The 12561-nt window shown below is 37.9% G+C and overlaps 1 protein-coding gene across 7 annotated transcripts in view; it reads left to right on the top strand.

The window, feature by feature from the left end:
* magi3a (membrane associated guanylate kinase, WW and PDZ domain containing 3a) overlaps positions 1-12561 on the top strand; it is a 172056-nt gene that overhangs the window by 145404 nt on the left and 14091 nt on the right. For all 7 annotated transcript variants that reach the window (XM_055187700.2, XM_055187701.2, XM_055187703.2 and 4 more), the window contains 3 exons: positions 5588-5779; positions 7622-8185; positions 12314-12345. In XM_055187700.2, the coding sequence (XP_055043675.2) occupies positions 5588-5779; positions 7622-8185; positions 12314-12345 (788 nt within the window). The remainder of the gene's footprint in view (positions 1-5587; positions 5780-7621; positions 8186-12313; positions 12346-12561) is intronic.

The raw sequence follows: 12561 nt of genomic DNA, 5'->3' as shown, positions 1-12561 counted from the left end.
TGGGTCATTACTGGGTCCTGTTTAGTCACTATTTTATAGACAACAGAACAGATAATATGTAAAAATAGCATTTGTTTGTGTTAAAATGCAATATAATGTGACAGATCAAAGAGTAAAACACGACCCAATGACGTCACATATATGCTTATTGGCGTGTGACGTCATCACCGCCACAGTGTCTCAAAATCCTGTGGGAAACACTGGGGATGTTCATTTTCACATTTTCTAGGTCATTTTCCAGCTCCCCTAGAGTTAAATTTTGATTCTTACCATTTTGGAAACTTTTAGCATAGCTTAGCAATCTATTGAATCTGTTTAGACCATTAGCATCAGGCAAAAAAAATAACCAAAGAGATTCAATATTTTCCTATTTAAAACTTGACTCTTCTGTAGTTACATCGTGTACTATACTCTCATTCTGGCGTAATAATCAAGGACTTTGCTGATGTAACATGTCTGCAGCAGGGGTAGTGTTATTACGCACTGCCCAAAAATAGTCCTGTGCCATTGAAAGTAACCAAGGGGACTTTTTCCGGCTGCTGCATAATATCACTACGTACAGTACACAATGTAACTACAGAAGAGTTAAGTTTTAAATAGGAAAAATATCCAAACTCTTTGGTTATTTTTAGCGCGATGCTAATGGTCTAATTAGATTTAATGAATTGTGCTAGCTATGCTAAAAGTGCTAGCGCCAGACCCGGAGATCAGCTGAATGGATTTCAAAACGATAAGAATCAAATTAGCATATTTTCCAAAAAAGTGGAATGTCCCTTTAAGAAGGAAAAAGTCGGAATTTCATGATTTGTCCCCTTTAAACAACTTTTTCAACAACGGTGAGAATAGACAGGATAGTATAAGGAAATATAATGAGCTAAATTCACCTCAATTACTTGAACAAACTGTATTTGTACAGAGATGATAATGTGAAGGGCAAGAATTTAATGGCGTAATGTGCTTATTTGTTGAAAATCTTTTTGTTAGTCTATTTTTACAAAAGCATGCAACAGGGCTTGGGTTCAAATTCAACCTAATATATAATTTATTCAGTAAAGCAAGCAACGCTGCAACTGAATTGGAGCCAGTGATCAGCAAGCCTTTTGTTTCATTGCAAAGAGCAACTTAAAGGTGCAGTGTGTAAATTTTAGCGGCATCTAGTGGTGAGGTTACAAATTGCAACCAACAGCTCAGCCCACTGCTCACCCTTCGCTTTTGAAACGCATAGAGAAGCTACAGTAGCCGCCACCGGAAAAACATGTCATCATTGGAGACAAAAATGTTTGTCCGTTAAGGGCTTCTGTAGAAACGCACAAAATGGCGACTTCCACGTAAGGGGACCCTCGTGCATGTAGATAAAAACATCTCATTCTAAGGTAATAAAAACATAACGATTCATTATAAAAAGGTCTTTATACAACCATGATAATGTAGTTTTGTATATTATATTGCATTTCTGTTTAGAGATCCTTCTACAAATTACACACTGTACCTTTAAGTATTGATGATTTGAGTAGATGATTGATACATTTAATCATGCATTTTTAGTCGATTGGTCTGACAAAATGTAGACATGTGAATGTTTGATGTCTTCCACACCAATCTAAATAAAAAAAAATGTCCTACTACGTGTGAAATTATAAAGTTAAGAGATGCATGAGTTGCTCAGGTGTAGAGTCAGAACATTTTCCATCAGAAACACATCTGTGGTTGATATGATCTCAGTTAATCCCCGAGGCTCTGAGCTCCATTCCTTACATCCAGCAGTTCTGTCAGCTCACTTGTGTGTCCATACTTGTACTGTTACTGTATACATTTATACATATGTTGCAGGTGTTTTAACATGACTCTTATATCTGTCCTGCTCTCATATGAAAGTAAGCAGTACTGTCAGGCTCACTTAATGTCTACTTGTGTATCAGGTTTAGAAGCATCAGTTTAAACCACTTACGCTGGCACAAACATTTCTCTGATATACTGTTCATACTGCATCTGTCCTATTTGACCTTAGAATCAATGTGTTTTGTGCATTGAGAGACACTGTGGCTGCATCCCAATATCCAATACTTTTACAAAGATTAGATGCCCTTATGATGAGGACATGTATTCTTATCTATTAAAACAACTACAACTATCCATTAGAGAAAAATGTAAAGACTCTGTCATTGTCATCTTATATCCTGGAACAATTTTTAGACCTGAATGATTGCATTGGTCTCCGTTGGTCTGCTTAACACATGACTGAGTTGTTCAAGGATAAACCGGTAAGAAGCAGAACTCTGTTTGTTGTCTAGACTCCATGCCCCTCTTTGTCTCCTGTGTCCTCTGAACACCAATGTTGTCCTTTCTATTCCCTTTGGGTTGATGGCAGCGGATGTCTGTTGTGTCTCATTAGTGAGAGCACACGCTAGCGTGCTATGTTATGCTATGCTCTGTTAGCTGGCCAGGGCGGTTTAATGAGAATGGGGGACTTGCCGCACTGTTTTGCTTTACTGATTTGATCAGCCTCCTTTAGAAATAGGTGACCGAAAAATGTGACTTTGGCAGTGAAAACTCAGCTTTTTAATTTATTGATTTATACATGAAATCACCTTGTATAATGTAAATAACATTTTGTGAAAATATAAGCTTGATATTTTTAATATATATATATCGGTTATCGACCCCCAAATATAAAGAGTTATCGGTATCGGCCAAAATTTCCATATCGGTGCATCCCTAGGAAAAATATATATAAATCATGCATTATGTTGTGTCCCATACATACTTCAATTATATTCTGACATCAATCTGCTTCAGGAAAGATAATGATGCATGACATGCATAATAAAGCAAACATAAACATCAACCCAACCCTTTTCACTGTTGTTTTACTGAACGATTGCACTACATGCATGATAGAAAGATGTATACGTTTAGTATGCAAGGATGCTTCCATGTGCACCTTCCTGCGTCCATCATGGCACAACAAACTGGCATTCCCACACGCACGCCGTGATCTACGGTTCAAATGTGTGTCATGGTTATTACATTCAACATAATCCCTTTTCCCCGGGCAAGTCCACCTCATCAATGTGGTTATTATGCAAATGGTATTCCCACGACACATTGTGAGATATCCATTCCTACTCTTCTAATGAGATTGATGTGGTTTCATCTGATGCTGTTGGCACTCTCAAATGAGCCAAGAATAAATCATACTCCTGCTTTATTTGAGTTATAAACGGCTGTAATTAGCCTACGCGCTGCCATTTAAAGCTGATCCAGAATCGGCGTGTTAAACATCTTCATCTTTAAAAAACAATTAATGCAAAAGGTCAAAACTGATCTAATGCTAATTCAGTGAATTATGTTGGGTAGGACACCAATTCGTGTGGAATAATAAATTGATAACTGGGGATTATCTACATATTAAAAGTAAAGTACACTAAATGACTTTTTAGTTAGTATTGTTTCTGTGAAAGTTTGTTATAACTTTGTGTATATGAATAGTTTGCCGTCGTAAGAAAACAAAATTGTAGCTGATGCGGGTAATTCTCACGAAATCCAGACTTAGAAGGTGTCCAACATTTTAATAATTTTTTTTGCACATATAAGATTAAGGTCTAAACTTAACTATAACCATTATTTTTAGAGGATAAAAAAAAATCCTATAGAATTATTTACATTTTTTAGATTATCATTATAAAAAATTATCATTACCGCAACATGATACTACATTAAATATAGCGTTGCTGCCCGATGAAACTCACGTATGTCCAAAACAGTTACTTTTCAGGAAGTGAATAAAACACACAAAAGCAGTTGAATGTAGCGTTGTCATGCTTTATACGGCATCTTTACATGTAACCATATTCTTGCCAGTGTAATGATATAATCCACATTTGACCAATTGAGTTTAAATGGACATGCGTGCATATTTTACAGTAATGGTGGTCGATACGCGTTCTTCCGATCATTAATTAGAATGGCCAAGTCCCGTTTCATATTGACAGATGAATACGCTCAGTTTATTAAATAGCCTACGTCTTAGTTTATTAAATACGCTTGGTTTATTTCATATTAATTATACATTTATTAAATGTCTCTTGCAAACTATGAAGGGACAATGAATCAATACACTGACATGGTAATGCTAGACAGATACTTTGTTTGCACAGTCCTACCGTAATTTTGTCACTCGTAGACATGCGTCTGGCGTCAGGGGGGAAACGTTTACCTCGATGAAGTAAAGTCATTGTCTGTTTATTCGGCTATCCAGTGCTGAGGTTCGATGAAACTTCACAAGACCGGCAAGATGCATCCACAGGGTGGGAGATATGCGGCGTGATTGACAGCTTTGACACCAAATGGATATACTTGAAAATCAGATAACGTGATTTCACAACTTTTCATTGGCCATTTAGATATGTGAAGCATACTGTATAAGGAAATGAACCTGGACATTCAATCCGTCGAAAAATCTCAAAATCATAAAGTATTATATATATTTCCATGTCAAAGAACCCATGGTAAGGACACGTTGCGGTAATGAAAATTTTCCTCTTAAATGTGCAAAATGTCATTTGAAATTATGTGCAAAATAGTACATGAAGAGATGTTTGTAACTGTATGCTTCTTATTTTGATACTCTTAATTTGCATTTACTTTTTATCAAAATGTTTCATGACACCTCATAAGTCTAATTTCGCAAGAATCACCCATGTAAGTATTCAGTGCTGTTGGGTTTCACACAACGCGTTTAATACGAAATCTGTGGCCTTTTATTTTATGAATATTTTTACATTTCCAAAGTCCTCCAGGTATTTTTATTCTATTCATTAATTAGCATCGCACTATTCCCCCTAGGAAATGGCAAGGGCGGGCGGCACAGTGGTTCAGTGAGTAGCACTGTTGCCTCACATCAAGAAGGTTCCCATTTTGAGCTCCGGCTAGGTCAGGAGGTTTTTCTGTGTGGAGTTTGCATGTTCTCCCTGTGTCAGCAAGGTTAACCTGGGTACTCCGGTTTCCTCCCACAGGCCAAAAACATGCTGGAGATGCAAATTCTCTCTCTCTCTTTCTCTCTCTCTCTCTCTCTCTCTCTTTCTCTCTCTGTTTAATTATTCAATATTTTTGAGTCAAAATGATACAAAACTCAAGTCAGCTTTTTAATTGAATCTAATTCCTTATTGCGTAATAGATGCATGCACTACATTTTCAAAAGTATGTGCACCTCCACCCCTTTAGGTGCACCCATTATTAAATGGGTGCACCTAAAAGGAACTGCATGCATGTGCCAGAATTAAAACAGTTGGCCTTTAAGTTGTCAACATCTTCATGCTTTGTTTGTTATAGATTTTGGCTTGTTTGTTTTGGGCCTCTAACAGGTGCATCGCCCAATACCATTGCTTGACTAATGCTCCCCTGTCTGGGAACAAATCCCTGCAGCTGCGTTCCAGCTAGTCGAAAGCCTTCCCGGGAGAGTGCAAGGCTGTTATAGCAACAAAACTGAGCCAATTCTTTATTAACACCCGTGATTTTGAAATCAAACACTTGAGAGGTTTTTGGCTGTGTATTTCAAAACGGCCTCATTCTGTATTCTCTCTCTTAGTTGAAGCTGGTTTGAGGGGATTTACACGGGACCCATCTCAATTGCAAGGGGCCATTCTGCGGACGACGCTGAAGAAAAGTCTGCAGGGCTTCGGCTTCACCATCATCGGCGGAGATCGACCAGACGAATTCCTGCAAGTGAAGAACGTCCTGAGAGATGGACCGGCTGCGCAGGATAACAAAATTGCTTCGGGTAATTCCTCTTGGCACCTATTCACATTTAGCCAGCTTGTGCTTTTTATTTTATGAATATTCATAAGCAATCCTTCAAGCAGTCGGCTAATTAATTGGATCCAAGTACTTTTAACCACGTTAACAACCCGGCTCATTCACATTTGTCACTGCGGTCTTAAATTGTATGACGTGTGGTGCGTTGTGGGACACTGTTCTTGGCCCGACTTCATTGCTTGGCGCATTGCCGGGTTGCCAGATCCCCTGTAAATAATCTTGTGAATGGTACACGCAGCATGATTGCATGGATAGTTGTAGAATAAATGAGAATCTGTGGGCGAGCATCAGGGGAACCGGCGTTCCTGCGGAGTCACATCTTGTGATAATTGCAGAGCGTAGACTAACACTCGCTACCCTCTATTACAATGTGAGGAAACAACTGCCTGTGTGCTTTAGTCCCTGGAGTCTCAATCTTACATAGAAATGTGAAGTAATTTAACCGAGATATAGATTTCATTCTTGAATTGACTGCAGCGCTATACGTGTGCTTTGGCCAACACAGAGGCACGCTAGTAAATTCATCAGCATCCAATTTCCTTATGCAAATCGGTGCATTTTGTCAACAAGCCATTAAACAGTCATACATGGTTGTTTATGGGTCATTCACCTCTGTTTGACATTGCAAGACACTACATTTTCAAATTCATTACAGGTTTTAATTGCACATGTTGCAGATTTTTATTACGTAATCCAGTAAAGATAAATGTGAACGTGACAAGCTTGTCAAGCATGCAAATGTGACCTCTGCATTTAACCCATGGTTCAAGGGCACCACAACCTGCCGGCCATGAGACTAAACCGGCAACTCTCGGGTTACAAGCCCGACTCTCTAACCACTAGGCTATAAAATATTTTATGTTACTGATTTACTTTTGTCTAAAGCAGCCAATCCGATTACAGCTGATGATTTCAACCAGCGTGTGCCTTTTTTGTACAGACTTTGGGTGGTCAGTCAGTGTGCCAACTACTATTGGCTACTGACAAGCTGACCCCAGTTTACTTACTGTAAGCAGCTGTTACTTGTGAATTTCTTATGTTGTTTCCTCGCATGAAAAACTCTTTAACTCCTGCGGCGCTGACAGGATGTGCAATAAGTGCCAATATTATGAATAGCAGGACGACACGCAGTTGCTTTTTAAAGAGAAAGCATATCCATTGCCTTAACCAGATCATCTGTATTGGATAGAAATGAGATACAGTTTACAGATGGAGCAGTGGTGTACCTGCAGCCCTGCTCCGCATTGATCGTATTGCTTGCTGAGCTAACAATCCATGCAGTGAGGCAAGACTGGAAGGATGCCATTGATTGGTCCAGAGCAGAAAAGGATGCAGGAATCCCTAACGCCCACTGCAGAGATCAATAGACACACTTAACATTAGATAGACTGAACCAACAGGGCAGATCATCGAGTTTAGCTCAACTAATGGTTATGTGGCCCCTGGCTCTTTATCACTGCATTTCATACTAATAAACACGAGAAAACGCCAAGACGGCATTCATTCCTTAAAGGGTTTAACAGGAATTATTAACTCGTTAAGCAGGGAGACTATTGCCTGTGGTACTGTACATTTAGATGAAGCGGTCAAGTCTAAACACCTGGTAGCAATTAATATCACAGAGACTTGTGAGTGATGTAATTGCTTTTTTGTGTGAACACAGCTTAACTGGTTTGAAATGTGCATATGCATGAGCTTTGAAAAATACAAAAATTTATAATAGTAACATTTTTAATTTATTTAGATTTACTGGCTATACAATGCAAATTCATTGTAAAAAGGCATGTTTTTTTCTTCCGTTGTTTAGGTGACGTTATTGTGGACATAAACGGCGCATGCGTGCTGGGCAAGACCCACGCAGATGTGGTGCAGATGTTCCAGTCCATTCCCGTGAATCAGTACGTAGACATGGTGCTGTGCCGTGGGTACCCGTTGCCAGCAGACACCAGTTCCAGCGAGGAGGGCGCAGGAGACATGATGGTTGGTATGCCAGGGATGGATGGTCATTCAAACGGCACACCCTCCCCGCAGGACCTTCATTACTTAAACACTGAGGGAAGACACCCAGCTGCAGTAATGCCCAATGGACGTTACCCGGATGCTGGGGAGACCACCCTGCTGCAGCCCGAGCTGGTCAGTGTGCCTCTGGTGAAGGGGCCGAGCGGATTCGGCTTCGCCATTGCGGATTGTCCGCTGGGTCAGAAGGTTAAGATGATTCTGGATGCGCAGTGGTGTCGAGGCCTGCTGAAAGGGGATGTTATAAAGGAAATAAATAGGCAGAATGTACAAACGCTCAGCCATGCGCAGGTGGTGGACATCTTGAAAGACCTGCCTATGGGCAGTGAGGTCAACGTGCTGGTGCTTAGAGGAGGTGAGTGTGTGTGTGTGAAACGGTGTAAGATTATTGATTTGTATGCACAGGGAGTCTAATACTGTTTGGTGATTCAAATACTGAAGTGGTAGTAATAAGTCACAATGGTTTTTGGAAGGTCAATTGCTTTTTGTGAAAGTTTTCAGCATAAAGTTTTATGCGAGAATCGCTTCCTTCCCATTTACATCACTGTCGAGTGTTTATTGATTAGTTCACTTTTTAAATCTCCGGAGCTATTAACCATCTGTAGCCGAAGACTCCCAGATCCGACATTTTATAAAAGATATAAATCAAAAAGATGAACTGGATTTATGTCGAAACAGAACATGAAAAATAATAGGCTTTATGCCCAGCTGCACTACTTCCTGAACTTCAGCCAGCTCCTTGTTTCCTGTCTGCCATTATTGGACAAACTGATTAATCCAGGTGTGCCTGACCTCAGTAGTCACAAACAAACTGATTAATCCACGTGTGCCTGACCTCAGTAGTCACAACAACAATAATCAGACACACCTGGATTAATCAGTTTGTCCAATAATGGCAGACAGGAAACAAGGAGCTGGCTGAAGGTCAGGAAGCTGTGCAGCCTATTGTTATTTAAAAGAAGGTGAAATTGCCAAACAGTCTCCAAAAGAGATCAATTTTTTTATTATTGCTTAAAGGATTACTCCACTTTCTTAAAAAATCCAGATAATTTACTCATCCCCATATCATCCAAAATGTTGATGTCTTCCTTTGTTCAGTTAAGAAGAAATTAAGTTTTGTAAGGAAAACATTCCAGGATTTTTCATCATTTTCGGCAAGAAAAATAAAAAATATGTACTTTTAAACCACAACTTCTCGTCTTGCACTATATGTGTGACTCGCCAGCGCGACCTCACGCAGTGTGTCATGACGTGGAAAGGTCACGTGTTACATATGTGAAACGCACATTTGTAGACCATTTTAAACAATAAACTGACACAAGGACATTAATTAATATCATACAACATACAGAACGGTCCTTTTCTCCACAGTTGTAAACACTGGGGTGGTAGTTTCGCATATGTCACGTGTGACCTTTGACGTCATGACGCATTATGTGAGGTTGCACTGGCGCGTTACATGGATAGTGCAAGACGAGAAGTTGTGGTTTAAAAGTACATATTTTTTATTTTCCTTGCCGAAAATGATGATCGTTTTGCTATATAAGTACCTTATGTCTCGGTTGGGATCGTTTTGAGCAATTTTAAACTGCATTTAAAGTGTTGGGGTCCAATAAAGTCTATAAAATTGAGAAAAATCATGGAATGTTTTTCTTAAAGAAATTAAAGTTCTTCTTGACTGAACAAAGAAGGACAAGACATAGGGGTGAGTAAATTATTGTGATTTTTTTTTAAGAAAATGGAGTAAACCTTTAAAGGTGCAGTGTGTAAATTTTAGCGGCATCTAGTGGTGAGGTCACGAATTGCAACCAATGGCTTAGTCCACTGCTCACCCCTCGCTTTTGAAACACATAGAGAAGCTACAGTAGCCGCCACCAGACAAGCATGTCATCGTCGGAGACAACTATGTAAAAAAAATTGTCCGTTAAGGGCTTCTGTAGAAAAATGGCGGCACAAAATGGTGACTTCCATGTAAGGGGACCCTCGGTGTATGTAGATAAAAAGGTCTCGTTCTAAGGTAATAAACACATACCGGTTCATTATGAAAGATCTTTATACACCCCTGATAATATAGTTTTGTATATCATTTTGCATTTCTGTCAAGAGATCCTTCTAAAAATTACACACTGCACCTTTAAACAATACGAACATTACATAAGTGCCAAGGGTATATACAAAAATATATACAAAAAGAATAAATAGAACAATTAAAATAAAACATTACATAAAATACACAAAATATATATAATTTCATATATATATGAAATTTCCTAATTTCATATATGAAAATCGTGACGTCACACTTTATGGGCGGAACACAAACTTGGACAAGATTTACGGTACGCTACTGGTGCTATCTAGGGTGTGTGAGGACAAACTGTGTGAAATAAAAATGTATAAATATAAAGTATGATACAAAGTGTGAAACAGAAAAATAAGAGATCTAAATGTGAGGTAAGTTGTGTTTGTGCGCGAGAAAAGAGAAACGGCATTTTAGTGACATCATCTCTAAACAATTATAATATCATTAACGCCTCATACTTACATGCTGAGATATTCCTAATCTTCACCGACATGTTGATATTAATTAAGTAGTAATACATATAAAGTGGTGTCATTTTTATTATGTTAAGCTGCCTCTTCTTTTTTTTTTATAAAATACAAAATCTCTCATGACAACTGTAGTTTGTGCTGACTTGGTGTATAGACACTATCAATAATATCAACAACTTTTTAAATAACTTATCTGAATTCATGGTTTTAGATAAAATAAGAGTCTCTGAACTTGTAGAGAAACCCCCGACAGCGTTTTTAATTGAACCGGAGTATTAGCATGCACAACAGCGAGACACACCGATCTATATTGCGTCTAGTCTGGAGCTCAGGTGAAATATCAGGTTGAAGTTTCAGCTGTCACGGCGCCCCACCAGACTGCGGTTACAAAGGTCAAACCTGTTTGTATTGTAATGCACGTTTCTTTGACTTGTGCAAACGCAGTTACAAACACTTAAAGCAGGTGTGGATGTTCTTCAAAGACATTGTATTTATAATATAATAGGCTTTCGTGCATTTGTTTGAGGTTGACATGTAGGTTTTATCATTGTACATGCAGCGCACGCACAGATACATAAACATTGCTTCGTTTTACACACTGTATTTTTCCAGTGCGACTAAACCGAATGTGGATTACAGTGCCACTTAGTGGCCACTATTGGTTTAAGAAAGTATTGCTCCAAAAAGGACTAGAATAGAAAACGCCTCAAAAGCTTAGATTTTAATGAAGCTTGACATCTTGTTCACTAAATAGTCATTGTGCCTGTTTGATGATTCTTCAAAAGAAAAAGAAAAAAAAAACAGGTAGACACTACAGGTTTTGAACAACAATAAATAATGTGTATTTCATTTTGGGGTGAAATATAAACTTGCTCGTTTTACATTTTAGTTTAAATTTCACTAAGAATACTAGGATCGAAACAAATAATAGTTGCAAACCTCCTGATTTTGCTTTAAAGGGATAGTTCAACCAAAAATTAAACTTATGTCATCATTTACTCACCCTCATGACTTTCTTTATTCTATTGAACATAAAAGAAGATATTTTGATAAATTTGGGTGATTCTCACGAAATCCAGACTTAGGTGTCGAGCATTAGATTTTTTTTGCACATATAAGATTAAGGTCTGAACTTACTATAACAATTATTTTTAGAGGATTTAAAAAATTCTAAGAACTAAAAAGTTGTCTAGGTACTATGACAAACAAAACTTTTATCTGGAGAGAAAAAATAAGAACTGCTTACCTGGTAGCCATCTTGAGTGTCACAGTCAATTATGTCCCTTCCAACAATTTTTTTTAAAATGTTAGTTCATTGAGGGCTTAAACAATGATTGAAAATTGTTGCGGAGGATGAGAAAATTTTTCTTGGACACATTTATATTTCTTACTATTGTCTCTACATTTACCAATGATCACCAAATACCACATGTTTCTTTACTGTTAGTGTTTATAGTATAACATGCACTGAAGCTTTTTATTTTTTAGATTGTTTAATTATAAATATTTCCATGTCAAAGAACCCAAATCCAGTCATGGACACGTTGCGGTAATACAAATTTTCCGCTTAAATGTGGAAAAAACAACAAAATTGGTTTGTATTATGTCATTTGAAATCATGTGCAAAATAATTCATGAAGAGATGTTTGTGATACTCTTACTTTGCATTTGCTTTTATTATCAAAATGTTTCATGACACCTCATAAGTCTAATTTCGCGAGAATCACCCATTTAGGTAAACATTGACTTCCATAGTATTTGTTTTTTCTACAATGAAGGTCAATTGTTGACTACTTTTTCATGAATGAATTTATATTTACATCCGCCCTGCACTCATCATCAAAGTATTTAATCTTTAAATGCACTTTTATAATTATATTGTGCATTCCTATTTATTAACTAATTTCTCTATTTCTGTTTTCTCCTGCAGGTCAAACATCTCCAGTGAAGTCTTTGAAACCTGTGAGTTCAGCTTAATGTCTTTAATTACTCAATCTTTGGAATTAAATTCAGACACACACATTAGGGAATTGTGATTTAATGAAGCTTTGTGAAATGATGATGAAACGGGGCGAATTATTTATCGGCCTCGCTGGCTTCCCTTCTTGGTTTACCAGAGATGAAGGTCTGTTGCGTACATTATTCAAGGAGCGAGTGCCAAAAGCTATAATGTTATTT

The sequence above is a fragment of the Misgurnus anguillicaudatus genome, chromosome 13 (assembly GCF_027580225.2).
Source record: "Misgurnus anguillicaudatus chromosome 13, ASM2758022v2, whole genome shotgun sequence".
In the NCBI taxonomy this organism is placed as follows: domain Eukaryota; kingdom Metazoa; phylum Chordata; class Actinopteri; order Cypriniformes; family Cobitidae; genus Misgurnus; species Misgurnus anguillicaudatus.
This window is presented reverse-complemented; position numbering and strand designations above follow the sequence as displayed.